Below are 27,914 nucleotides of genomic sequence, written 5' to 3' on the forward strand. Positions count from 1 at the left end.
TCCACCCTAGGCTCTTAATGATTACCAACCCGGGTGGCCTGGGTCGCGGGGTGGCGGTGGGGTGGGGGATGGGAGGTGGGGCTAAGCGGTTCACCCCTGTTGCACCTGCCGCCGTGTCCCTATGACGGAGCATCAACCCACCTACATAGCTGAGGGTGCTAGTAGTTATATCACGTTCCCCTGCGGTCACGTGGCCACTAAAGTTGAATTTCAGCCCATGTGTGTCTGAGTTAGCAGCAAGCAAAGGATCTTAATGTTTTCAGATCAGCATTTCGATAGATGGGGAGGGGGTTGCTTAGTTAAGTGTACAGTTACTGACTTGGAAAAACCTAAATTAACAGGATTAGAATGAAGCCTTTCCACGCATCCGGTGACTGTTCGGAAGGGGGACAAACATGGCAGTGTTTCTGTGCCGCCGAAGTGGGGTGTATGCTTGGAGTGAAGAAATGGGGGCCGCCGGGGAGTCAGGAGGTGCGCAGGGCTCCTGGCTCCGGTTGGCCAGTATTTGCAGGTGATCTAGTAACTGCCCGTCCTTACGCCCATGAAGTGGCAGCCCTTGGAACCTTCCGAGCACAACATCTCAGGATAGATACGCTGACATCTACAAATGGGCAGTAAGCCTTCCAAAGGAGCACGTTTGGCATGCCTGAGATAGGAGTGAGGTGAGTAAAAGCAGGCACTTGCTTTCCTGAACATTTCAGTACCTGTCTCAAGGCTGCCGAAATCCTGCTGCAGAGTTTGCCAAAAGCCCAAATTGTTCCTGGAGGAAAGAAGGAAGCCTTGAGCAGGAATGAAAAGGCAGCCCTCGCATCCCACTTATTCCCACTCACCCATGCAGATTTCCCACCGCGGGATGTTCTGATGGCACCGCCAAGACAGGCCCTGCGGGTCTGGCCTTGCCCGGGTGCCAGGAGCTGCGGGGAGCAGTGCCTTGTTCTGCTGGGCGCGTTCTAAAGGTTGATGGTGTGAATGCTCTGGAATCTGGTGGGCTTGATTCTAATTCTGTTCATTTAGGTTTTTCCAAGTCACTAAGTGTATACTTAACTTGATATTTGATGTCTTTTGTAGCATTTTTCCCTCCTGCATACAGTGAGATTCTGCAACTGCATTCTGAATTAAAAGCAAAAATGTTGCTATTTATTGGTGGGTTGTAAGCCAGGTAACTGGCCAGAGATTGAGTCCCTTTCAGGGCTACCATGACTAATGGGCATCCTTGAGCCTTTAGGAACTGCTGAACTGTGCATAAACGTGTGTGTGTGTGTGTGTGTGTGAGAGAGAGAGAGAGAGAGAGAGAGAGAATGAGGATGAATTACTTTGCTGGGGACTTGTGAAACAGCAAATTGTTTCATTTAAATATGTTGTGTGTCTAGTAGGATGATTTTGCCATATATGTCCGGTACCAGCAACCAGATTGATTTTATGTCATTCAGGAGAGTTGATTTTTCTCTCTACCTTATTTTACCAAAAACTTAAATATAAATTTCAAAGTCTCAGTTTTCTTAATCATCCATGGCACACTTGCTGTTTTATTCTGTTTGTGTTTTTAGTATTGCTCTCATGAGAAGTTGAGTACACAGCAAGTTTCTAAATAGCTAGTAGAGATGAGGCTCTGTGTCTCATGTGCCTAGGTCACAGAGGTCAAGGAGGGCACAAAGGCCATGGTTGCCAGTGATAAACCACAAAGCCAAAACGGCAAAAAAGAGTGGGCCTGTGTGAGACGCCCAGCAACCGAATGCGGTTGTGGGTAGGCTATGGTTTGTGGCTCCTCTGCATACCAGTTTCTCCAGGGCCGCTCCTTCTTCAGGCAGAGGAATCATCTCCTACTTAAAGGGGCTGACAGATGCGAAGGTGGCTCAGTCTTCCAGATGGTCGCCATGAGAAAGTGCCTTAGAGGAAATCTGGGAGCACGTTTATAAAATGAATGTGTCCTGCTCCCCCCGGTCTCGTTCCTCTGCTGGGTAAGTTGCTCCTAGGAGACGGTGGGTATCCAGGAGACTGGCCAGTGCCCCAGGGGCGGAGGGCGGCGTTCCTGCCCCCGCTGGTCTCGAGGTGAGTCACTCCAGAGCCAGCCCTGAGAACCCGCTGGGCTCTGTATCTTTGCCCACCTTCACGCTCTTGGAATCCTCGCTCATAAGAGAGCGCCACACAGCCACAGGGCCATAGTGTTTCACACTCTTAATTGCCTCTCTTATATCAGTAAGGCTTTGTGTGTCACAAATAAGAGTGTGTGTCAATTAAAAGTGCGCTAACTCGGATGTACGAATGAGAGCCTTTATTCCGTAGGCACTCGGCACTTTACACACATTATCTCATTGTCCCTCTCTTTCTCGCCGACTTCCAAGAACAAGGAGGTGGGACAGCGTCCTCATTCTCCACGCAAGAGGTGAAGGGCGTCCCAGGACTCGCGCACGGCCTGAGCAGGAGCAGCACTGTGGGTATGGCCTTGGTTGAGCTCCAGTAAATGTGATCTCAATCGAAGAACACTGTTGCAGAAGCAGCAAAGCAGTACCCCGAGTCGCAGGCGGAGTTCATAACAGATTTAGCTGTAGTTTCCATTCCATGCTTTCAAGTCGAGGCAGGCGGTAAGGTCGTAAGCACTGAGAAAGGAACCCAGGAGACGAGAGCCACCTTGGGCTTTGCCCACGTCATCATTCCCATCTTTCAGCAGAGCAGGTGAGGGCCTTGACGTTTGCTTCTAGAGAGCAGGGAACCCAAGGTGTTGGAGGTTCCCAGGGTCCTGTATATACTACAGGAGTCCATAAAACGTACTCAACCCTGGGCAAGTGTCCACCAGTGGATTAGTAGGAGGGGCTCCAGGGCTCACTCTGAGGAGGTGAGGGACGATTCTGTAGATGTGTCTGTGTCCCAGGGGCAGCTGGGAGTCAGGCCCACTCTGTTGTAGGTGGCTGTGTTCCAGGTTGTGCAGAGTTATGAGCAGGAGCGTCTCCAGTGCCTTTGTCATTGTAGCCTTTAGAGCACCCAAAAGGCAATGTGATGAGAATTTTAATATTCAAGTTACTAATTTTCATTGCAATCTGAGCAAAAGAGCCCCATTTTTTGGTACTTTAACAGCTTTGGTTTCATAATAAACTTCAGTTAACAAAAAATAGAATTGATACACAAAAACTCAGTTTAGATTCATTCATAAATTACATTCTTGAATGTAAGAGATACTTAAATGCCAATGTGTTAATGAGTTTGTTCACATATTTTGTGTAATGTGGTTATTGTCAGATTTCACTGAATGTGAGAAGAGGAGGACATTTAGTTGTTAAAATAATTTTTTTTTCTGGTTGCTAGACAACAACTCTGGAGGTCTGAGTTTCTGAAATGTTCTGACAGAATTGCCTCAGAAAGTATAGAAGGGAAGGATGCTTTAAGATTCTTCAGTAGCCAGACAAGCAGCAAAGACCTCTGGGTTGCTGCCTGTGTGTGTAAGATGTTTCTGCCCCTGGGCACCTGAGTTCTATTTTAAAATGGCAAGCAAGTGACTTACTGTTACAGCGGGAGTAAACACATCAGTACTGTTTTCGGCACAGCTGGACTGCGTGTGTACACACTGAAGCATTCACTGGGGGAGGCTTGCTAGCATGCTTGTTCAGCTAAGGTTTGCCTCTAAGTATGGACTTTTGTGAAGAGTTCTGATTTTGCTAACAGTTTACTTTGAATAAGCTTTTTTTTTTTAATGGTAGGGAACCATCTTGGAGGGAAATCATTTTTGTCACCAGGTACTTTTACCTCTTCATGAATTGCTGATCCTCGTTTATCTAAAGAGGTGCCCTTTGGGGGAGCACAGCCACCCATCTTACATGGAACCCTAACACAGAATTCATTTTACAAGAAAGCAAAATATGTTCGCCAAAGCTTTGCCTGAACAACTTTCATTTCTTTCCTGGTGCCTCTTTTCCCAAATACTCCATTTTGATTTGTCTTTTACCTTACATGAAATCCTTACCCTCAGTTCTTACTGAGGTTCCCAAAGTGTTGTCTGAATTACATTAGTAAGATGCTTCTAAGAAAAAAAAAGAAGAAGAGGTGCTGTATTAAAATTAGTGTAAGGAACAATGCAATCTACACCTCTCTCCTCCAGGCTTACCATGTCCATCTGTTGACACTGCCGGGCGCATTCCAGCCAGGGTACATTGGCACCACCCAGCTCTCTCTGGAGGTTTCTCACAACCAGCTACTTCCTGTCATTTATTTATTTTTAAGATTTATTTATTTAGGGGCCGGTGCTGTGGAGCAGCAGGTTAATGCCCTGGCCTGAAGTGCCAGCATCCAATGTGGACGTCGGTTCGAGACCTGGCCGCTCTACTTCCAATCCAACTCTACTATGGCCTGGGAAAGCAGTAGAAGATGGCCCAAGTCCTTGGGCCCCTGCACCCACATGGGAGACCCGGAAGAAGCTCCTGGGTCCTGGCTTCAGATTGGCGCAGCTCCGGCTGTTGCGGCCAATTGGGGAGTGAACCAGAGGATGGAAGACCTTTCTCTCTCTCTCTCTCTCTCTCTGGTTCTCTCTCTCTCTCTCTGCCTCTCCTCTCTCTGTACAACTCTGACTTTCAAATAAATAAATAAATAAATCTTTAAAAAAAAGATTTATTTATTTGGAAGGCATAGTGACAGAGGAAGAGATAGAGAGAAAGAAACCTTCTATCCTCTGGTTCACTCCCCAGATGATGGCAACGAGGCTGGGCCAGGCGAAAGTCAGGAGCCTTTTACTCCCTGTGGGTCTCCCACGTGGATGGCAGGCATCCATGCACTTAGGCCACCTGCTGCTTTCTCAGACACATTAGCAGGGAGCTGGATCGGGACCAGAGCAGCCAGGCCTCGAACCAGCATTCTGATACAGGATGCTGGCATTGCAGGCTGCAGCTTAACCCCACTTCCTGTTGTTTAGATCTCACTTTGGTGTCCCCTCCGAGGTTTGGTTGCACAAAGCAAGCCGTCCATTGATATTCCCATCACTTCCCAGCACTTACCGCCTCTTTGTATGTCTTTCCTCCTGTTCTTTCTCTCTGCCTGTCCACTGTAGAATATAGAATATAATTTTTTGTGAGTACTGTGATGTCATTTCATTGAGCATTGTATTCCCAGCACCTAGGACAGAGTTGAGCCCTGAAAAAGGCACTCCGTAAGGATTCTTTGCATGTTCTTAGAAACTCTGGTCAAGAATCCTTGGCATGTTTGTCAACTCCTTGCCCTCTTTCATTCTGTTGCACCCATCTAATCTCTGTCTGCCATTCACTTCCATGCTTGTGCTGGCCTCTCGAGAGGAGCTCCCACTAGGCCAGGTGCTGTTCTCAGTGTTTAATACATGGGTGCGTGCTATTTCCTTGGTGCTCCTATGAGATACACGCTATCTACCGCCCACACTTTACGGCACAGGAAATCGAGGTGCATAATCATTAGGTGACCCGTGGAAGCCACACAGCCTGGCGGGTCTCCCTCCTGTGCCTGATTCATGCAGAGCCTGAATTCCTTCCTCTTCCGTCTCTGCTTGGCTGCTTCCTCGTCATTTCACGGTGGCTGTCTTAGCCTTGTCTTCCTACCTGGAGTCATCTGCAGTCACTCGAACCAGCATTGTTCTCTTTTTCATTCTTATTGCACCTAAAATGAGCCTTGTCCTTCATGTACTCCCAGCTTGGTTACTGACCTTTAAGATTTGGTTGGCTTTGCCATCTCACATGAAGGCAGCACTGAGACTATAGTAATGACCTTTGTTTAGTAATTTTTTAATTGTACACAAAATTTCTTATACACAGTACAAGTCCATGGTGCCGTCAGGCTGTCCACTTACCTTACAAACCATTTGTTTTCTAAGCTTATTAGAATTTTTATTGCTGTACTGGCTAACACTGTACCTAGCTAGACAGTCAGTAATACTTTTGCAATAGCTACTAGACATTTCTGTAAACTTCCTAGTGATTTTTACTGCAGTGCTGATTGTTTAGACCCAGAAAATACTAGTACCTTGAATTTTGTAAGTAAAAGAAAATGTCTTTAGAAAAGGTTGAAACAGGGATTAATAAATATTTTTACAGTGCTGGTAATCTGCCTATGTTTAGGAAACTGACCTACTAAAAGAAATGATAAGCATCTTTATTTGGGTCAAAGTATAAACTTTTAAAAAAAGTTTATTTTTATTTATTTGCAAAACAGAGATGACAGGGAGAGGGAGATCTTCCATCTGCTGATATTCTTCCCAAATGGCCACAACAGCCAGAGCTGGGCTAGGCTGAGCCAGGAGCCAGGAACTCCAGGAGGGTCTCCCACATGAATGGAAGGAACCCAAGTACTTGGGCCATCCTCTGCTCCCTCCCAGGAGCCTTAGCAACAAGCTGGATCAGAAGCAGAGGTGGGACTCCTTCGCACGAGTGTGAGATATGGGCATCCCTGGTGGCGCCACAACACCCACTGCAGAGAGCAGTTGTATTGGTACTGTTTGAAGGAAGAAAACACCTGTGTGGCAGGAGCCGCAACCAAGGAGAGCAGCTTCCTGGGAGGTGTCCCAGAGCAGTTCTGAAAGAATGAACTATGCCGTCCAAGCAGTAGGACTTCTGTAGTACATAGACAGATGCTTACTTGTCTAATGGAACTTGTGGCTATCTTTAAAAAAAAAAAAAACCAGTCCTCTACTTGTGTGCAGGTGATCTGTTCTGTGCCTGATAATCCTCCCGTGCCCCCTTTCCTCCTCATTTGCGCTGTGAACACGGCTCTCGTGTAGTCTGTGCTGCAAGGCAGTGATGCCTTCTGTCATCCAAGGCTGCTCATCTTCGCATGGTTGTGCAACATGCTACTGTTGCTCAGCCTTAGAGCAGTAGTGGGAACTTGGGTGTTCCCACAGCTGATGCAACAAAGAGCTACCTGTCTTCCATTTTACCTTTCAGGTGACTTCCAAACCGAGCTCCCCGCTTCTCAGGCGGAAGCAGCCAGCGACATAGAACGTGACTTGCAGGACGCTGTGATTTTCACTGGTCCTGAGGCTGACGCTTCACCTGTGGGCTGGCGCCAGTTTTCATGACCGAGGAGGGAGAGAGGGTTAGAGAGAGGCCAGAAGTGGAGAAGCACAGCGCATCCATTCACTCATTCCAAAAATAGTATTTGAGTGTCTGTTAATTGTGATTCACAAAAAAGCCATGGTGACAAAGAGACCATTTTTAAAGAACATGTGATAATAATAGAGCATGACAGATGCTAATAAGAAAATAAATATGGTACAGTGACTAATTGGGTAGACTTAGGGACACATTAAACTGAAGACGTTAAACTTCCATCTGATGGTTCACTCCCCAAATGGCTGCATTATCCTGAGGCTGGCCCAGGCTGAAGGCAGGAGCCTGGAACTCCATCTGGGTCTCCCAGGTGGGTGCAGGGACCCAAGCACTTGGGCCATCCTCTGCTGCTTTTCCAGGCACATCAGCACGGAGCTGGATCAGAAGGGGAGCAACCAGGACTCGAACTGGTGCCCATTTGGGATGCTAGCATCATAGGAAGTAATGCTGCCCCTTAATGGATTTATGGTACTAAAAATTGAGGTTATAAGTCATAATTCCTACAGCTCCTGCTATCATTCCATCTCAGGTTCGTTGTCCACTTCCCTAAATATCAAGATCAATTCCCAATGAGTAGGATATAATTTAATGTTTGGCTATTTCTTTGACATAAAAAACACAGGATGTCATAAAATTTTTCTTTCATGCTTTTTTCTTTAACATCAAATTCTAGTCTTCAGGGTCAAATAACCTGGGATAGCAGGTTTATCAGGGTATTCGCCAGCATAAGTATCAGAAGACTTGGCTGCAAGTCAATTATATGCACAGTTTATTGACTTAAAAAACAAGCCCAGGTAGGGCAGTTCCATGGTGGGCTTACATTACACAGTGCCCCCAAAACACTATTGGGGGTTCAGCACTACAGCATAGTAGGCTAAGCCTCCGCCTGCTGCGCCAGCATCTCATATTGGCACTGGATCGAGTCCCTGCTGTTCCACTTCCAATCTAGCTCCCTGCTATGGCCTGGGAAAACACTGGAAGATGGACCAAGTGCTTGGGCCCCTGCACCCGAGTGGGAGACCTGGAAGAAGCTCCTGGCTCCTGGCTTTGGATCTGCTTAGCTCCAGCCATTGCAGCAATTTGGGGAGTAAACCAGCAGATAGAAGACCTCTTTCTCTCTGTCCCTCTCTCTCTCACTGTCTGAAACTCTGTTTCTCAAATAAATAAATAAATTTTGGGGGAAAAAAAAGCACTGTCAAGGACTCCAGAATGTTCCTTCCTCCTGGTGTGCTGTCAGTGGTATGTTACAGGTCTCCTCTCGCGGCCATGGAGTGGAGACAGCAGCTTCTGGTGTTGGATTTCAGACAGATTGCCTGTGAAAGCAGACAGGCCCTTCTTCCTGTGTGTTTCCTTTTACAGATGGTTTAAAAAAATGTATTTTGTATTTTTTATTGAGATACAGTTTCTAGACCATAACATTCATCCTTTCAAAGCGTACAGTTGAGTGAGTTTGAGATGGGAAATTTTTAACTAGAGCACCTCACCCTTTCACTCCCAGCTCTGCTGCCCCAGTCTCCTTGTCCAGGGCTTACATCACATTCCTCCAGCTTAACTCCTCACTGTCCAGAGGATGGCGTTCACCCAGACTGGATGACATCATTCATCCCCTGAGTTTGGAGAAAGGGTCACCTTCTGTAAGCACATTGAAGGGTGAACACCCAAGAAAATGAAGAAAAGTTTAGCAAGGAGCACAGGGGTGGTGGAGCAGGGGACATAGGGCTGCTGGGAAGGGCAGGAGCACAGACCTCATGAGTCCCGGATACACATGAGGACTGAGCGCAGGGCTGTTCCAGGAGCCTCGTATCTGACCATTTTGTTCCCAGCACTGTTGGCTGATGTGGTGAGAAACTGAGAGTTGGTGAATCCGGTGTTCACATACACCCTTAGCCTTACTGGTGCTTTCTACCATATCAATAAGTCCAAGTAAGCATGTAGGCACTGCTTTTGAATAAATGAATTATGAAGGATCAGAAGACAAGATAAAAGCGTGAAACACAGTATCTTCCAAATCCTTTTAACATTTGTATGTGGTCTATATTTTTCCACCTGTTTATAAGAGATGTTAAGGCAGGTGCCCTCAGCCAAATGCCTAACCCGAGTCAGCATCAGATGGTATGCGTGGGTCAAATCACAAATCTCCTCTTTTCTTCCACTGCTGCCTCCCCAGGATGAAAACAAGCCTTCCCTCTCCTTGGCCCTTGCTAACCATTGAGGCTACACCCCTAAGCTCGTCTCTAGCTTCCTCTGAAAACCGGTTTCAATTAGTTTCCTGAACTGCTGAAACCGGGTCTCAGGGTTCTTTCCCTGAGAGCTGCAACATCTGGAGCATAAAAAGTGAGAAAGATACACCGTCACATTGAACTGCCTTTGGGTTGGACTTTAAAGTTTGACTGGGATTTCTGTCTGACCACTGACCACAGGGCCTTGTGCTTTTGTCCCACAGGGGATTTCCAAAGAAGGCCGGTAGAACGGCTAGGATAGCCTCCGACGAGGAGATTCAAGGCACGAAGGATGCTGTCATTCAAGACCTGGAACGCAAACTGCGCTTCAAGGAGGACCTCCTGAACAATGGCCAGCCGGTACGGAGAGGAGAGGGACATTCGGGGCCTGGCCTGGGGTCACCAGCCCCTGCATCACGGATCTCTCTGCTCGGGTCCCTACAAAATGCCTGTGCTACCCTTGAATCTCAACATCCTTCTTAGTACGACGCCTGGAGTCTGGAGAAAAGAGAGAGGGAAAGGGCTTCCTCTTCCTTGGTCTTCACTGCTTCCTCCTCTTCGTCAGATCCTCCCTGGGGTGACACAGAGGCAGAGGACTAGGGAAGGGCAGCTGCTAGGGTTGAGAGCGCACACGCGAGCATCGATGGTGCAGGCGTGTACATACAACACGGGACTCCCCGGGGGGCTGGGCGGGGGCTGGGAGCAGGGAGCAGGCATGCTCTGGGGAGGTGTGTGTATCCACCCAGAAGCAGTGGATTGGAATGAGGGTACCAGAAGGAGAGTCTGGATTCTATGTCATGATACTGCTTCTACACAAAAATTAGCTTTGCTGGAGAATCCACTGCTGAGGTCCAGTGAAATCTTCAGACTGTTATTAGGGACTGACCCAGCCATAGAGAAGCGTAAGGCCTGCTCCACGGTCTAGTTCTAGTTTATCAGAACAGGATAACTGAACTCAAAGGGGAAAACATGCTACAGAATTATAGAGTGTTATAAATAGATCTTACCATATCAGAGTATTTTTTTAAAGATCTATTTATTTATTTGAAAGACAGTTACCGAGAGGGAAAGGCACAGAGAGAGAAGTCTTCTATTCATTTGTTAACTCCCCAAATGGCCACAATGGTCAGGGCTGCACCAGGTGAGGCCAAGAGCTTGGAGCTTCATCTGGGTCTCCCACAAGAGCGCAGGAGCCCAAGGACTTGGGCCACCTTCTGCTGCTTTGCCTAGGCCATTAGCGGGGAGCTGGATTGGAAGTGGAGCAGCCAAGACTTGAAGTAGCACCCATATGGGAAGCCAGCACGGCAGGCGGCAGCTTAACCCGCCATACCACAGCACTGGCCCTGACACACCAGAGTATTTTAAGGTGATGGTCTAGTATTTTAAGGTGATCAAGTCTAGCTTATGAGATTTCCCAGAAAAGGGAGAAGAGCCTTTTGTAGCTTTGTTATGGAATTATTTCCAGGAAAAAAAAAAAAATGTGTGGCACTTAAATACACACAGAAGAAGAAAAGGACTTCTTTGTATAAAATCTCCCTCTCAGACACCTTTTCCAGGGGACAAAGTTCTCAGTGCTCTTTCTGTTTCCCAGGAATGTTCATGATCAAGCTTAGAGAACACTGTGGGCAGAGACATGTGTCCTGGAAAAGGTGGAGACCCGAGAAGGGGTGCCGAATGCTGTGCACATGATGAGGGCCTCTTCATCGGATGGAGGAAGAGGAAAACTCTAATGAGCTTTGCATTAGTTAGTCATTTTACTGAGCTCACAGGATTTGCATAAAGGGAAAATACTTGTGTCCCTGAACGAAGAGCTTGTCCGTGTAGCTGTCCATCCTCTGGGCGGTTTCCAGGCCTCTGAGAAGGACAGACACTCAGGGGCCTTTCCCAAGCTGGGCGGGGCATCTCTGCCACTCCTGTTTTCTTGTTGGTTTTCTGTTTGAGTATTCCTTTTTTTTTTTTTTTTTAAGATTTATTTATTTTACTTGAAAGTGAGAGTTACAGAGAGGCAGAGGTAGAGAGAGAGAGAAGTTTTCCAGCCACCAGTTCACTCCCCAAATGGCCGCAATGGCCAGAGCTGGGCCAATCTGGAACCAGGAACTTCTTCCAGGTCTCCCACGTGGGTGCAGGGGCCCAAGGACTTGGGCCATCTTCTACTGCTTTCCCAGGCCACAAGAGAGCTGGATCAGAAGTGGGACAGCGGCTGGCGCCACAGCTGAATAGGCTAATCCTCCACCTGCAGTGCCGGCACCCCGGGTTCTAGTCCCGGTCAGGGCGCCAGATTCTGTCCCGGTTGCTCCTCTTCCAGTCCAGCTCTCTGCTGTGGCCCGGGAGTGCAGTGGAGGATGGCCCAAGTCCTTGAGCTCTGCACCCACATGGGAGACCAGGAGAAAGCACCTGGCTCCTGGCATCGGATCAGCGCGGTGCGCCAGCCGCAGCGCACCGGCTGCAACGGCTGTTGTGGGGTGAACCAATGGAAAAGCAAGACCTTTCTCTCTGTCTCTCTCTCTCACTGTCCACTCTGCCTTTCAAAAAAAAAAAAAAAAGTGGAACAGCCGGGACTTGAACCAGCACCCGTGTGATGCCTGGCACTGCAGGCAGTGTCTTTACCCGTTACGCTGCAGCGTTGGCCCCTTGAGTATTCCTGATGAGCTCAGATTCTCTGCTCCAGGTAGTACTCCTGTCAGCTGTTATTTATTCCATCTGATTCTGTGTATTCATATTACCTATTGTGTGTTTTATGTCTCTTTTCTACATGAATTATATATTATGTGTCTAACAGTGAATGACATTCTTCAGTACCATAAGTACCCACATTTGCAAGATTAAAAGAACAAGAAAAGTAAGGTTTCCCTTCGTAGAAACTGGGATTCTCGAAGAACTTTTTCCTAACATATTATTCTCTCAGTTGTTGCTCACTTCTGTAGGTGAGGGCTTGTCTCTCTGCCTATCATGGTAATTTAGAGACAAAACTGATGTAAACTAGGCTTCTAATGGCAGCAGGTGCATTCTGGTGGAGGAACAGATATTGAATTGATGTTTCTAGTTATAAAGGACAATGTGAAAACCACTCCAGACCTCACTTTTGATATTAATACAATTCTCCAAAAACGGTTTGTAAGACAGCAGGTATTTAAATTGCTCTTTGAAAGTTGATGTCACCGATCATTTGTAATAGGTGTGAGAAAAAGTCTGCCTAACAGCGCAGCAGGCTGAGCCACAGCGTGCAGCACCCCAGCTCTGAGCTCTAACTCCTCTGCTCCCCTGCCGCTTCTTCATGAAGTGAAATAATCTGAACTTTGGGATTATTTATCGTTTGGCACTTGACTTATTTCACTTCCTGGTTTCATCTGGGACCAGAACCAGCAATTCCTGGCAACTGTACATTCACCCAACATATTGTCCTGATTAGAAAGTTTCCAGCAGAATTCTCATCTAAATTCAGAAATTTGGAAACTTATGTGAAAGAACTTCTGCCCTTTCTTCAGATTCTGCCTAATAATTCTCTGTTTCTAATCAAGCATGTGTTTGTAAAATGCCGCCGATGGGGCAGAGGGTCTCTGAACCCCACCCCCAGGCCCTCCCTGAGGCCCCTCCCCCTACCATTCCAGGGCACTTTAGCAGCAACACTTAAGAGCAGGAAGCACCCCAACCAACAGAACAAAAGCGCTGGCACCTCTTACACCCTAAGAATGACCTAGCAAAAACTGTTGCGTCTGTTCCAAAGTGCTGCTTGCTGGGTACCAAAACACTGCATGTGCCAGGCCTGGGACCGATAGGGTTGTTTCCGGCAGTGATGCCTCCCGTTCTTTTCCTCTGCTCGCTGACCGGTGGAATCTCCTTTTGAAAGTCTGTCTGCTTTTCTTCGTCAGTCATACAGCTGGCTTGGCAGCTCTGAAGGCTGGAGACGGCTATGACAGTAACGTTTCTTTTAGATCGTGTTTTGCTCTCCATCTCTTCCTCTGTGTTTTTCATTAAGGATAAAGACGTGGCCCACATTTCCCACGTTGATGTCTGCCACGTTGCTTACTTCTCACTTTCAGCGTGTGCTGTGGCAGGTGGCAGGTCTCAAGATTCGTTCTCAGGGCCGGGCATCGTGGCATTGCAGGTTAAGCTGCCACCTGCATTCCATATGAGTGCCGATTCAAGCCCCAGCTGCTCCGCTTCCAATCCAGCTCCCTGCTCATGTGCCTGGGAAAGCAGCAGAAGATGGCCCAAGTGCTTGGGCCCCTGCCAACCATGTGGGAGACCCAGATGGAGTTATTTACTCATGAATTTGGCCTGGCTTAGCCCCAGCCATTGTGACCATTTGGGGAGTGAACCAACAGACGCAAGATGTCTCTTTCTCTCTCTCTCTTTCCCTCTTCTCCCCTGGCCCCCATAACTCTGCCTTTCAAGTAAGTGAATACATCTTTAAATCTCCCAACACAGGATTAGGCCAGTAGGAGCAGAGGGGAGGGGAGGGGCAGAACAAGTGAAGCGAAGGAAAGGTGGACCCTTGACATCCAGACCTGAGGCTGGAGAGAGACTAGTGACAGGAACCATCAGTCATTGGCTTTTTGCTCTTTTTCGGAAGGCAACATGTAGTTGTGATGTTCTCCTGACCTGGCACTTTGTGTGGCTTCCTTCTTCAGAGGTTGACATACGAGGAGAGAATGGCTCGGCGGCTGCTGGGTGCTGACAGTGCAACCGTCTTCCACGTTCAGGAGCCCGAAGAGGAAAGTGCTAACCAGGTACGATGTGGCTCGGACTCCTTAGGAAAAGAACAGTTGTACCATCCGGGCCCTCCCCTTGTATTTCTGTGGACACCATTCTCCAGGTGGATTCTGTGGGACAGTAGAGGGGCAGTAGCGTCAGTCACCTCCTAGCGGCCGTGCACGGAGCTCATACTGTGTGCCAGGCACCGGGCGCAGCAACTGACAGTTATTACTTGTTCTGCATTTAGCTTCTCATTGAGTGGTTTATTCTCCTTTCAGGCATCTCTCTGTTTTTCCTGTCCCATGCTGTAATGCAAAATAGTTTTATGTAGAAAGAAACATGTTCGTTGAAACTGCCTGAAACAGCTATAACCTTCATAGGCAGGCAAAGGATACACAGTCACATTCTTAATGCACACAGATGTTAATCCAAAACTTAGCAAAAGTCTACGTGCTGAAGAGATTGCTTCTTTATCTGTCTTCTCATGCGTAGTTCTAAGCCCTAGTCCATAGAAGACCTGAAATGCTACTTGTGTTCCATCCCACAACCACAAAAAGTGGCTTCCCGATTCGCTGTCAGCGGCTCCCTGAGCTCTCCTGATTCTGTGCGGAGTCTCCAGATGTAGTCGCAGGCTAAAAGGAAGCTTGTACAACAAGCTCCAAGGGCCAGGGAGACTCTCCCCTGTCCCTAGAGAAATGGGCCTGCCTTCAAAGTCTGGAGTTCTCTCTGTTAAATGTGCTTGCCATGAACATTTGACTTGAAAACTAGAAATCGTGCTGTCTTCTCCTCATTTCTATCGTCAGTGCTCACTTCTCTTTTTCTGCCATTGCAGGGCGCCGGGTCTCCTCCCGCTTCGGTAGGGAGTCCCCTGGACGGTCAAAAGGTTAAGCTTCCTGCCTTTCTCCTCCCGCCCTCTCCACCATGTGCTCCCACTCCTCCCTCCGCACCTGCGCCTCTGTCTCCCCTGCCATGTATGAGTGACAAGGGCTCTGACCAGGATCAGTGTTCACTTACAGCAGATGAACATAATTACCGCAGTGTGGTTTTTCTGACCATTTATTTACAAACTGGAATTTAAGTCTGTTATCCATGGATAACGAGAACTCCAAATCTCAAAGAGCTTTCCATTTGTTGTATCTTTCTAGGGGAGTAAAAGTGCTAATTCCCAAGGCGGTTCACTTGATAGTAATTAGACAAAATAAAAACAATTTGTGGTGTATGTTTCCTAGTTTTCTCCCACCATTGTATTTCTTCCTTCTAACCAACAAACTGTTTTAAGGGCTGAGTAACTTCTTTAAGAGAAAGCCAAGTTGAAATGATCTCTTGTTTACTAGTGAATGGGAAATATTTCTTAATGGGCTGCCTTGTCCTTGTACTTGGTAAGCAAGAAGAGCTAGGGTCCACCCTGCCCACTGTAGGATTGCCGACTGGTCCTTTGTTTTCCTTTTGTGTTGTTTTTCTCTCACCAAACTTTGGACTGGACTGTCAGCCCTCTTTTTCTTTTAAAGTGGGAGGTTCCCCACTTTAAAAGAGAAAGAAAAAAAAAAAAAAACCTGGTGCCATTATTTCCATTATTCATTTGATCAAATTCTATGTAGCACCGCAGCTGCGGGCCACATGTACTGCCGGGCGGGGTACAGCCTGCTCCAGTTCTCCCCGACCGGAAGAAAGCAGCACTCCACTCGACTTTATTTTTTGTGAACAGTTTGGGAATCCGTAGCCCTTGCTTTTCTTTGTTCATGTCTTCTCTTCCCACCAACCAAGAGAGAAGAAAAGAAGGGAAAAAAAAAAAAGCTCACCTTCATTGGTTGCTCTTTCCTTTTTTAGTTTTTTGGATGATGGGATTTGAAGACAATTTGAAAAATCACGTCTACTGGCTTCCAGATGTTTTGTTTTGCTTTATTTGGAATTGCACTGGGCTCAGGCTGTTTTTAAGCTCTATGATAAAATAGTATCACTGAGTGCCTTTCTGTCCAACCCAGGCTCAGGCCGCCAACTTGAACTTTCTGTGTTTGCTGTAGGAATACAAAGTATCCAGCTGTGAGCAGAGACTCATCAGTGAAATAGAGTACCGGCTAGAAAGGTCTCCCGTGGATGAGTCTGGTGACGAAGTGCAGGGCGGGGACGTGCCTGTGGAACACGGAGTGGCCCCGTTCTTCGAGATGAAGCTGAAACATTACAAGATCTTCGAGGGGATGCCTGTAACTTTCACATGTAGAGTGGCCGGAAACCCGAAGCCAAAGGTGAGCTAAGCTGTGGCGGGACTGGGCAATCCACGAGGAGTTCATTCTGGCCCACATCTCTGGGAAGTCCAAGAGCCTGGCACTAGTGAGGGCCTCACACTGCCTTGCCTCATGGCAGAAGGTAGACGGGGTCACGCAGTGATTAATCCATGTAAGTGTCCCCGGTCTCAGCACTGCTGCCCCAGGGAGCAGCACATGAATTCAGAGGGACCCAAGCTGCAGCGGGTCCTATTTTGTAAGGATTTTCCAAGGCTGGCGATGCCTGCATCCCGTATCGAGAGTGCTGGTTGTGAGTCGAAGCTCCTCTGCTTCCAGTGCTGCTTCTTGCTAATGCCCCAGGGAGGCAGCAGATTTGGGCCCAGGTACTTAAATTTCTGCTACCCTAGTAGGAAACCCAGATGGAGTTCCTGGATCTTGGCTTCAGCCTGGCCTAGCCCTAGTTCTGGGCATTAAGGAAGTAAACCAGCAGATCGAAAATAAGACAGATTTAAAAAAAAAAAAAAAAATTATTTATTTATTTGAAACAATTACAGAAAAAGAGGGAGAGACAGAGATCTTCCATCTGCTGGTTCACTCCTCAAATGGCCACAAAGCTGGGGCTGGACCAGGCCAAAGCCTAGAACTCCATCCAGGTCTCACATGGGTGGCAGGGGTCCAGGTACTTGGGATACCTTCTGCTGCTTTTCCCAGGCCATTAGCAGGGAACTGGATTGGAAGTGCAGGAGCTGGGAGCAGCGCTGGGGGTGGAGCAGACTCCCTGAGACCCACCCATCGAAGCCCAGGTGTCTAGTATGTGGGCCACTCTACCTGCCTCAGGACTGACTGCTGGCCAGCAAAGCCGTCCAGGCCCCAGAGACTGCACATGGACACCAAGGCGGAGCAGAGGGAGACAGCTGCCTGGGCGGCTTGGGTGCTTACTGCTCTGCTGAGAAGACGGGGTGGGAGGGTGTCTTGTTCCAAGCACATAAAGTCCTTGATACCTCTCTCCTCCTCACTCACTCCCCTCTCTCCCTCTCTCTTTCTCTCTCCACCTCACTATCTGTCTGTCTCTGTGTGTCCCTTTCAAATAAATAAACCTTAAAAAAAAATACAGCATATGTGGTATAAGGAAGATTCTGGGTATTTCTCAATACCCACAATGTAAAATGTTTGAAGTTCAGGATTGCCTTTAAAAAGGTGGCGTGTAAGGGGAGTGGAGTTTGGGTTTAAAGGATGCGATGGGAGGGGGATGGGCCCTTAGTAACATCAATTGAATAACTGAGATTTCCAAACACCTGAATCATTTACTAATCATGGTTACTCCCAAATTAAAAATGGCTAAGTTGAGCTCTATGAGATTAATTAGCTTTCCCAAGGTCAGAGAGCTGGTGAGTGGCCAGACTTGAATATGAACCCAGTATTCTGTACCCACTCAGAAGGGATGCAGAGAAGCAGTCATCATCAAAACTTCAATTTTTTTTTTTTGAGAATTTGGTCCAGGTCATGGCCAATGAGAGAAATGGGAAAGCATGATCCCCAGTTCCTTATTTATGTATTTTAAGATTTATTTATTTATTTATTTGAAAGTCAATTTTGGAGAGGTAGAGAGAGAGAGGTATCTTCCATCCACTGGCTTATCCCCAAGATGGCTGCAATGGCCAGGGCTGGGCCAGGCTGAAACCTGGGGCCAGGAGCTTCATCTGGGTCTCCCACATGGTTCAGGGGCCCATTCGCTTGGGCCATGTTCCATTGCTTTCCTAGGCCTTTAGCAGGGAGCTGGATCAGAAGTAGAAGAGCCGGGACATGAACCAGTGCCCATATGCGATGCTGGGGTCACAGGTGGCATCCTCACCTGCCACACCACAATGCCAGCCCCCAAAATTTTGAATCTTTAATCTACAAAACCAAGCTTTCTGTATTTGCAAAGGGAGGTGGGAGGGGGCATACTGTTGAGAATGAATAAGCCAAGCTTCCGGTGCTGTGGGGCACTAGGATTCAGTTTCAGGCACTGGGGATAGGGCAGCAATTGAAAAGAGTCCCTTAACCAGAGTTACATGAATGGGAGACTCACAGGAGACTCAGGGAAAGCTCCTGGCTCTTGGCTTCGGTCTGGTAGCTCCAGCCATGGCAGCCATTTGGGGAGTGAGTTAGCAGATGGAAGACCTTTCTGTTTCTCCCTTTCTCTGTCTGTAACTCTACCTCTCAAATAAATAAATAAAGCCTTAAAAAAAAAAAAAGTAGATGAAAAGGAGGATTGACACAGCATTGGTTCAACATCTCAATGAGGGCAGGGCTGCTGGCACTGTAATTCACCATGCCAGGCCCATCTGTAACTGTGAACTTCACATCCTGCATCCAACATGGTAATGGGGCGAGCATTTGGCATAGCAGTTAAGACCCTGCTTCAGAAACCTGTATCTCATTTCTGAATGACTAGGTTCAAGTCCCAGCTGTGCTTCTGAGGCAAGCTTCCTGCTAAAGCACACCCCGGGAGGCAGCAGTGATAGCTCAAGTAGCTGGGTCCCTGCCGTCATGGGGGAGCCCCAGACTGAGTTCTCAGCTCCTGGTGCACCCCGGTTTGAGCGTGTGAAGGCTGAACCAGTGGATGGGGGACACTCGTGTTCATGCTCCGTGTACTCACTCACTCACTCTCTCTCATAAATACTTAAAAAAAAAAAAAAAAAGGAAAGGAAATAAAAGGGTATATATAGTGTGTTAAGCTTCCACCTGTGTTCGAGTCCCTGCTGCTCCGCTTCCAATCCAGCTCCCTGCTAATGGCCTGGGAAAGCAGCGGAAGGTGGCTCAGTGCTTGGGCCCCTGCACCCACGTGGGAGACCCAGAAGAAGCTCCTGGCTGCCAGCTGGCCCACCTCCAGCTGATGTGGCCATCTGGGGAGTGAACCAGTAGATGGAAGATGGATTGATCTCTCTCGATCGCACTCGCTCGCTCACTCTCTCTCTCTCTTCCACCCTCCCTCCCTCTCCTTCTCTCTAACTCTTTCAAATAAATCTTAAAATAAAAAAAAGGTCGGATATTTATGAACTGGTAGTTTTATTTAAAGGGAAGGGAAAGAAAGGGGATTTATAGAATAGGTTGACCACTTAAATTTTTAAATTAAGATTTACTTCATTTTTCACTTTAATTTTCTATGAATTCAGCTAATATATGTAAAATTCTACTTTCCAATACTTCTGTGTTTTAACATAATTTCCTTTATTTTCACTTAACTTTTTCTATCATCCTAAGTTATGTATCTGAGAACTGCTGTACTTTCCAGTACTTCTGTTTTCTTTCTCTAATGGGAAATCTGACAGGCTTTCAGCCTTTGGATCAAATGTGTCTTGGCCCGGAATTAAAGCAGTAGAGTTCCTCCCGTCACCAGCTCTCAGCTGTGGCCTCCCTTCCCTACCTCCCACTCGTATTTGTCTAACATTTCAGTGGAGTGGTGAGAGTTTGAGGTCTGTTTTTGCTCTCTAAAACAACCTTTGTACCTTGACTTTACAAGCAGCACATATTCATTGCCAGTGCTTTTGAGAGAAAAAAATAGCAAAAAAGAAAACTGCCTGTAATGCCACCTCACAGAAACAATCACTGCCAAAATTCAATATAAATCCCTTCATTAAATAATACATAAAGTATAACTTCTGTATCTTTACAAAATGAGGATATATGCTTTTCATATAAATTTCTTTTTTTAAGATTTATTTATTTGAAAAGCAGAGTTACAGAGAGGGGAGGCAGAGAGAGAGAGAGAGAGAGAGAGAGAGAGAGAGAGGTCTTCCATCCGATGGTTCACTTCCCAATTGCCCGCAACAGCTGGAGCTGTTCTGGGAACTTCTTCTGGGTCTCCCACATGCGTGCAAGGGCCCAAAGACTTGGGCCATCTTCTGTTTTCCCAGGCCATAGCAGAGAGCTGGATCAGAAGTGGAGCAAGTGGCTCAAGTGGGACTTGAGCCAGCACCCATATGGGATACCTGCACTGCAGGTGGCAGTTTTACCCAGCTACACCACAGCACCAGCTCCCATATATATATATATATATATATTTTTTTTTTTTTTTTACTAAGAGGGATAATGTATTAAGTTGTTCATTAACAGTCAGGGCTATGCTGATCAAGTCACCGTTTCTCATAGTGTCCATTTGACTTCAACAGGTTTCCATTTTCCCATATACATTTTTAAAAGGAATATATAATTTTTAGCTAAATTAAAGTTGAACTTGTTACCAATTTTTATTATTTATTTTTTGCTCAGAAGTCAGTTTCCTAGATAAGTGTTCCTTCAACTTAACATTTTAACATGAGAGCTCAGCTCAGCTCCACAGATCACACATGTAATACTTACCAGTCCTCCCAGTAGGATGAGACGACACAGTTTTTACTCTGTGACAGCCTGTAATCTGTGTTTGCCTTGACAGATCTATTGGTTTAAAGATGGGAAGCAGATCTCGCCCAAGAGTGATCACTACACCATTCAGAGAGATCTCGACGGGACCTGCTCTCTCCACACCTCGGCCTCCACCCTGGACGATGACGGCAATTACACCATCATGGCTGCAAACGCTCAGGTATGCAAGCCGAGAGGTCTGGGCTGAGTTCCTGGTCTAGCGCTTACAGGGATTTGCGTGGCCAGAGGAACTGTTGAATGAAAATGGGACGTTCCACCTCTGTGACTTAGGGAGCTGCGTTCAGCTTGGTTTCAGGGGATAGAAACTTCTGCTTCATGTGTATTGACTTAGTCCACCCCATGTTTCAACAGCAGTGACTGGTGCAGAAGATCGCCTGTCCACAGGTATCATTAAGGCAGTACTGTGTGAACGCCTCCTGTGGGGGGAGGAGCTGCGGTGGTAGACAGGGCCAAGTCCCAAAGTCGAAAATAAGCCAGTAAGCAGAGGCAGCAATACAGTGATCTGAGAACAGATTAGGTTCTGTGTAGGAAATAAAGGAGGGAAAACAGATCCAGAGTGAGTGGCATGTGAAGCTGCATTAGACTAACTCCAGAAAGTGAAATATATACAGAAGAAACACACAAATGGAATTTAGCTAATATGTAAGTACAAATGATAATTTTTATATTGCCTGTGGACAGCATTCAGAGTTGTTTCCAAAAAAAAGTTTTATCTTGTATTAGCCCGTAGATGTAAGGTCAAAAAATCAACTATTTTCCTAGAATTCAATAGAAGGTGGCTGAGTATCACATTCTCAGCACACGCCTGCAAATTCTTTGTTATCCAGTATCTTGGTTTAGGCTTTATATAGGTACAGGGGGCACAAAAGTGGGAAAGAAGTGATTTTGTACCTTAACAGCATGATAGTAACTTTAATTTTACTAAGCCTGCAGAAAATAAACAAAAAGGAAGCTAAAATGAACAATTTTATTGTATTGTAAAATTAATGACGATTTCCTGGAAGATTTTTTAAAATCTCTGATAGTCTTGTTTATTTACTTAAAAGTCAGAATTACACAGGGAGAAGGACAGGCAGAGAGAGAGAGAGAGAGAGTCTTCCATCAGCTGGTTTACCCCCAGTTGGCTGCAATGGCCAGAGCTATGCCAGTCTGATGCCAGGAGCCAAGAACTTCCTCCAGGTTTCCGATGTGGGGTCAGGAGCCCAAGGGCTTGGGCCATCTTCCACTGCTTTCCCAGGCCATAGCAGAGAGCTGGATCAGAAGTGGAGCAGCCGGGACTCAAACCAGTTCCTATATGGGATGCTGGCGCTGCAGGTGGCGGCTTTACCTACTACACCACAGCACCGGCCCCTGACTTATTTGTATCTATTCCATTATTTCTTTCAAAAAGATATGAAGTGTTAGAAAATGATGAAATAATTTTGACCACACTTACAGACCTTTTAAATGGCTGTACAGGATTTATCTGGTTATGATAGCCCATCATCACGGCAGGATATTTTTATGCAGTGATACTCGGATTAGAATGAGACTCCAATTATCCAACTAATGAGGCGGTGTGAGCACAGCACACTCTGCCCTGTCAGTAGAAGTCTCCATATCAGTGTACCTTCTTGGGGTTATAACTTTTTAATCAAGAAATACAAAAGCATCACCCTGAAAAATAGTCTCAATCACAACCTCTATTCAAAAGTTGCATTTTAATGCTTATTTATGCTCATGGTTTTCCTGTGTGTGTGGCAACAAAGGTAGAACTTGCCTTTTTTTTTTCCTTATATTTTCACGATCTCCTTGACTATTAACATGTTTCAATTTCCTGTTTTCTGCTTGTTAACCAAATGGTGGAAAACACAACAACATTCAGATCTCATTCTTCGTGTTCAGTGCTTTATTCCTCTTTTCCGCTGGAAAGGCTGGGCTAAGTTATGGGGACAGAATTATCAGTGTTCCTCAGGCACTTGCCAGGACTGGCATCCTGTTATTAATTTCAAGGCATTTTTCCCAGCATGTTGTAAATTGTTACTGGCGTAAGCCATTTTGCGGAACAAAAGAACGAAAATGCAAAACTGCAATTCTGAGTCTGGTTTTAGTCTGCCTCAAATTACGCTAATGTACTTGTACATGTGGAAAAGTTCTATGGGGAAGGACTCAGTGCCGTGGCCAGTGACTTTGTGCAGAGTTCAAGGCAGCAGAACAGCCTCGAAGGGCCGGCGTCTCCTAACTCTTGACAAACTATCATGAAGTCACCAGATGATAAAAGGAAGCCTGCTGAAGATGCCCCTTGGATGGTTCCGTGTCAGATCACATAGGCAGATTTAAAATAAGCCAATGTACTCTGACCCCCAAGCCCTCCATAAAAAATTTCTCTGTAAACATTGGAAAGGAGGAAGGGAAAGAAATCTAAGAGAGCAATGACACCAGACAGACTGGGCTGCGGGGCAACACTGAAGATACGCTGTGGCTTGCGGGTGGCAATGGGCTTTGGCATCAGGCGAATCCCCGCTGAGGGTCAGGCTCAGCCACTCATTTCCTGTGTGGCCTGTACTAAGTCACTTGACCCCTCTGTGGCCTACTTCCTGTTCTGAAAACTGGGGATTGGAATGAAATCCTACGTTTACCAACCTGGCGTGGAGTGTGCTTTCCAGACGTGCTGGCTATTGTCAGCGTTCTCCCGCAGAGGCTCCCATGACCCTGCTTGGCAGTGCTAGCGCTTGGCAGCAGCCTGCGGAGCCAGGATGCCAAGGTTCGGCTGTTCCTAGGTTCCGACTCCCACGGCGCTGACAGAGGCAGCAAGTCCACGGGGTGGCATCTCTGCTCGGCAGCGTGCTGCTGCGTGCTCTCCTGACCTCCTGGCTTTCCCTTCTTATCACCCTCTAGGGACAGGAGTTAGGCAGCAGATGTGACTCTGCCACAGCTGCCACAGCTGCGGGCTTGGAGCGGGGAGACCTGGCCATGCCCTCAGCACAGCTGACACCGGCGACACGTGGAGCTGGGCAGCCACGCTTGCTCTCAGCAGCCTCACGTGCAACACAAGTCCCAGAATAGGGCACTCACTGCCTCACTGCAGGCTCCAGTAACTCTGCTGCCTTCCCAGATCCCCAGCTAAGGCCTGGGGTCCACCCTCTCTGGTTCTTTGCTTCTACTCTTTGGAGATAAGACAAAGAAAGGAGAAGTGGTCCCATTCACAGCAGGTAGCCCAAAGCCCAGTTGTGCTAACAGTGCAGCCCATCCCCACTGGGGTGGAAGCCCCACGGCCACACTACCTGGACCAGCCCCCAAACCTAGAATTGCAGCTCTCTGGAAAGTTGAGTTGATACAGCTGGTATTTTAATGAAGAGGTGGGGCTAAAAGTCCAATTTTCCACCTGAATAATCCAAGACAGGTAAAAGGAGAGGAAACACCCATGAAGAGCATCTGGGGACTCTGTCCGAAGAGGGGACACTGGGGCCTTAAAGCAGCCGTGTGGCTGTGTCTGCTCACTGAAGCTTGTGGGAGAGACGCTGTAATGTTTATGAAATCTGGTAGTCGGTGCTGTCCCAAGTGTCTGAGCATGTCGCCTGGCTGGCTTTAATTCCAAGTGCAGAACTGCTGCCTTCCTCTCCTGGAGTCTTCAGGAGCAGGTGCATGCAAATAGGCCACACGGAGGCTTTGTGAGTCATCGCCTAGAAACTGGCATGGGCTTCACTGGTCATCAGCAAAACAATGTGGTGTTCAGACCATGACAAGTGGCAGGCCATTTTTCTAACACTTGGCATGGATTCTGATGTGTTGTTGTATAAATGCCATTGTAAAAATGAACACCCCAGTCATAACCCCAGCCTTGTAACATTACTACATCAGGTTGAGTATCCCTTATCCAAAATGCCCAGGAACCGAAGTGTTAACCATTTTGGAGGTTTTTGGTTATTGAAATGTCTGCGTACACTTTACCTGGCTGAGCATCCCCAATCCAAATATCTGGAATCCAAAACGCTCCCCAAATGCAAAACTTTGGGGGCATCATGTCAACACACACAAAGTTTGGGTTAGGGAGGTTCAGCCTGTATTTGGTATTTTGTTATTCTTGTAGTCTGTGAACTAAAGCATGATTTGAAAGAGGCCTGTCATAAGTAGGCACTGGAAAAAAATAAATGTCAACGTAAAAAACTGAATCTTTGAAGATATATATTAATCCCCAAAGTATAAAGAGTGGTTGACAGAAAACTGAACTTGACTTTCTGCTTCCTTGATGTCCTTTAGTTACCTTAAATTTTTTTTTCAGATTTAAAGCACACTTGGGCTTGCAAGGGAGACAGCAACATCTATTTTTCTTGTAATACAGCTGTAGCCTACATCATGTGAAATGACCAAGAGAAAGGAAAAGGCTCAAGTGGAAAAATGCGTTCAGTAATGAAACACAGGCGGCGGAGCTTTCCCGAGCAGTGGAAATTAATGACAGAGGCCGCCGGGGAGGGCGAGGAGTGGGAAAGGGAAAAGTCTCAAGTGCAGCAGAGTATTTTGTAGAATATGATCTTTTCCCACCTGGGCTAATCTTCTGGGAATCAGAAACACATTAGATATCGTTGACGACATTGAAGTTCCACTTGGGGTGGGACACTCGACTCTCCACATCCCCAGGGCTGCGCGTCCTCTGCGGCGGGCGCAGCTCGGGAATTCAGGAGAGACCGAGGCAGTCCCAGGGTCCGGCGTGATGGAGAGTGATTGCTCAGCGTTGCAGCAGACATTATGCCAAAATGAGAATCGCTCAGGCCGTTTATTTTAGACTCTAATCCTATCTTTAAGAGACAACTGAATCTAAACACGAATGTTTTACTCTATTTGGTTGTGTTGCTAAGTTACTTGTGTTGCACTTGGAGTCTGGAATGGCTGTTTTGCAGTTTGATGTTTGCTCAAATTGCATTATGTATACATGGGGCAAGCATTTATAAAGACCTGTGTGCCACAAGTTAAATTTCATAAACTGTGAAATATAAATGTTATTTTCATATTACATAAATAATTGGCCTTTCAGAGGCAGCAAATAATCTTTACAAGCTGCATGTTTTATACAGAATCACTTTAAAGGATTCAACTTCTTATTTGTACTGTTAGCTTTAAATTTAACTCTCGATTTGTTTGGCATAGAAAAGTAACAGCTGAGTTAAATACAAAGCGTTAGACTGCTGATTGTGCTTTGTTGTAGCATCGTCATATGGTCTCCTGGCTCACCAAAGCTTCACTTCCAACATTCACTTCCCTTGTTAGTTCATGTGTTTATAATGAAACAGACAGGAATGAGAAAATCAATAAAGCAAATGCCCCCGGAATACTGCTAATTATGATGACTGCTAAGGTTAACTGGCGTAATACAATGATTACAATTATTTAGCACTAATTCTGTATGTTCTTTCTCATAAATAAGAGGTTCAGACTTAAAAACCTGAACTTTCTATTGTGTACATTGGAGACATCGTTTCAAAAATACTTAAGTCCTTTTTATTTTTTTAAAAAATGAAATGTCAAAATTACATATGAATTCTTTTTTTAAAGCTTTATTTATTTCTTTGAAAGGCAGAGTTAAAGAGAGGCAAAGGCAAAGATAAGAGAGAGGTCTTCCATCCCTGGTTCACTCTCCAAATGGCCACAACTGCTGGAGCTGGGCCAATCTGAAGCCAGGAGCCAGGAGCTTCCTCCAGGTCTCCCACACAGGTGCAGGGGCCCAAGGACTTGGGCCATCTTCTACTGTTTTCCCAGGCCATAGCAGAGAGCTGGATTGGAAATGGAGCAGCCGGGACCTGAACCTATATGGGATGCCAGCACTGCAGGCAGCAGCAGCTTCACCCACTACGCCACAGCGCCAGCCCCTCTATATAAATTCTTAGTTTGGATGCTTTCTAAGTGCTCCAGGTCTGTATTATTATATATTTACCAGATATCTCAGAATTCACCAAACTAAGATCATACCTTCCCCCTTCATGTTCAGAAGTGAAGGTTGGTGTAGGAGTAGAAAGAGAACAAAAGGTAACATACTAACTTGGGAGGTTAATGAAATATTCTGTGGCAATATTTGTATTTATGGTTCTAAGCAGCTGCAGTGAAAACAGCATAGAAATGTGAAATCCCTCCAGAGTCAAATGCCAGCCCGTGTACCCAACTTTGCTGGGGTCTATCCTGAGCAGAGTCCAGTGGTTGGAGCCGAGTAGGGCATCTGTCACAAGACACTGAATGCCGCCGTGTACCTAGCACCATCCAGGCATCAGCAGAAGTTAGAGGGGTTGATGTGCTTTCCACAGAGCATGTGTCTCATGCTACAAATACTGCTTTGCCTTCAAAGTAAATTACATTCTCATACCAAGAAAAAGAAATATGAAAAATAAGGTATCATTGTATTTAACAAAACAGTTCTAAGGCATGCCTCATATTCAGCTTGCTGTTATAATTCTACCTGTATCCAGTGCTGTGGTTAATATTTTGAGCATTTTACCCTGTGGCAAACACATCGCCAAGTACTTTACATGCATTAACCCATGTAATCTTCCTAAGATCTCGAGGCTTGTATTGATGAGGAAACTTGGAGAGGTCACGCTCCCTGCCTCAGGTCACTGTTAGGGACAGCCTGACTGCAGAGCTGCTGAGTGCGCGAAGGTGCCTGTGACGGACCCCAGCAGTGAGAGCCTGAGGGGCAGAGGAGACACTGGCTAAAAGGACTACAAATGGGGAGTGGAGAGCATGCCTCAAATGTAATATACTCACCTGGAAACATTCCCTGGGGCCAGTCAAGCTGCAGGGGCACCTCGAGATCATCCTGATGCAGGCCTGTGTGTACCCGGCGGCTCCCAGACGCACAGCAGCACAGAACTGGCTCCCGGGAACCCAGCAATGGGCATCACTGACATCCCGTTCCAGCTGACAGTTATGGCGCCATAGCAGGTGGTAGCATTTAGGGGTGCTGGGGAGAAGTCAAAAACCCCAGTTAGAGGACTCCTTTTAGCAACCCACATCTGCTTGCCCAAAGTCAGGTTTAAAAGTTTGAATAGGGGCCAGCGCTGTGGTGCAGTAGGTTAATGCCCTGGCCTGAAGCGCCCATATGGGTGCCGGTTCGAGACCCAGCTGCTCCACTTCCAATCCAGCTCTCTGCTATGGCCTGAGAAAGCAGTAGAAGATGGCCCAAGTGGTTGGGCCCCTGCACCCACATGGGAGACCCGGAAGAAGCTCCTAGCTCCTGACTTCGGATCAGTGCAACTCTGGCCATTGCGGCCAATTGGGGAGTGAACCATCAGATGGAAGACCCCCCCCCCCACTCTGCCTTTCCTCTCTCTGTGTAACTCTTTCAAATAAAT

The 27,914-nt window shown here is 46.8% G+C and overlaps 2 protein-coding genes across 10 annotated transcripts in view; one reads left to right on the forward strand and one right to left on the reverse strand.

Annotated features, from left to right (window-relative positions):
* PALLD (palladin, cytoskeletal associated protein) overlaps positions 1-27,914 on the forward strand; it is a 455,211-nt gene that overhangs the window by 409,859 nt on the left and 17,438 nt on the right. For 6 of the 8 annotated variants that reach the window (XM_008249670.4, XM_008249661.4, XM_070068274.1 and 3 more), the window contains 5 exons: positions 9,496-9,631; positions 13,903-14,001; positions 14,799-14,849; positions 15,988-16,209; positions 20,606-20,755. In XM_008249670.4, coding sequence (XP_008247892.3) covers positions 9,496-9,631; positions 13,903-14,001; positions 14,799-14,849; positions 15,988-16,209; positions 20,606-20,755 — 658 coding nt within the window. The remainder of the gene's footprint in view (positions 1-9,495; positions 9,632-13,902; positions 14,002-14,798; positions 14,850-15,987; positions 16,210-20,605; positions 20,756-27,914) is intronic. The other 2 variants (XM_002709467.5, XM_070068276.1) reach the window with 1 other exon arrangement.
* Positions 16,714-27,914, reverse strand: part of CBR4 (carbonyl reductase 4) — a 70,899-nt gene continuing 59,698 nt past the window's right edge. The window contains exons 5-6 of one of the 2 annotated variants that reach the window (XM_070068283.1): positions 27,328-27,523; positions 16,714-22,513 (exon numbers count right to left, since the gene is read on the reverse strand). In XM_070068283.1, the coding sequence (XP_069924384.1) occupies positions 27,375-27,523 (149 nt within the window). In that variant the 3' untranslated portion in view covers positions 16,714-22,513; positions 27,328-27,374. Of the gene's footprint in view, positions 27,524-27,914 lie in introns of both variants that reach the window. The other variant, XM_051842570.2, reaches the window with a different exon arrangement.

This window comes from Oryctolagus cuniculus, chromosome 2 (assembly GCF_964237555.1).
Source record: "Oryctolagus cuniculus chromosome 2, mOryCun1.1, whole genome shotgun sequence".
In the NCBI taxonomy this organism is placed as follows: Eukaryota; Metazoa; Chordata; class Mammalia; order Lagomorpha; family Leporidae; genus Oryctolagus; species Oryctolagus cuniculus.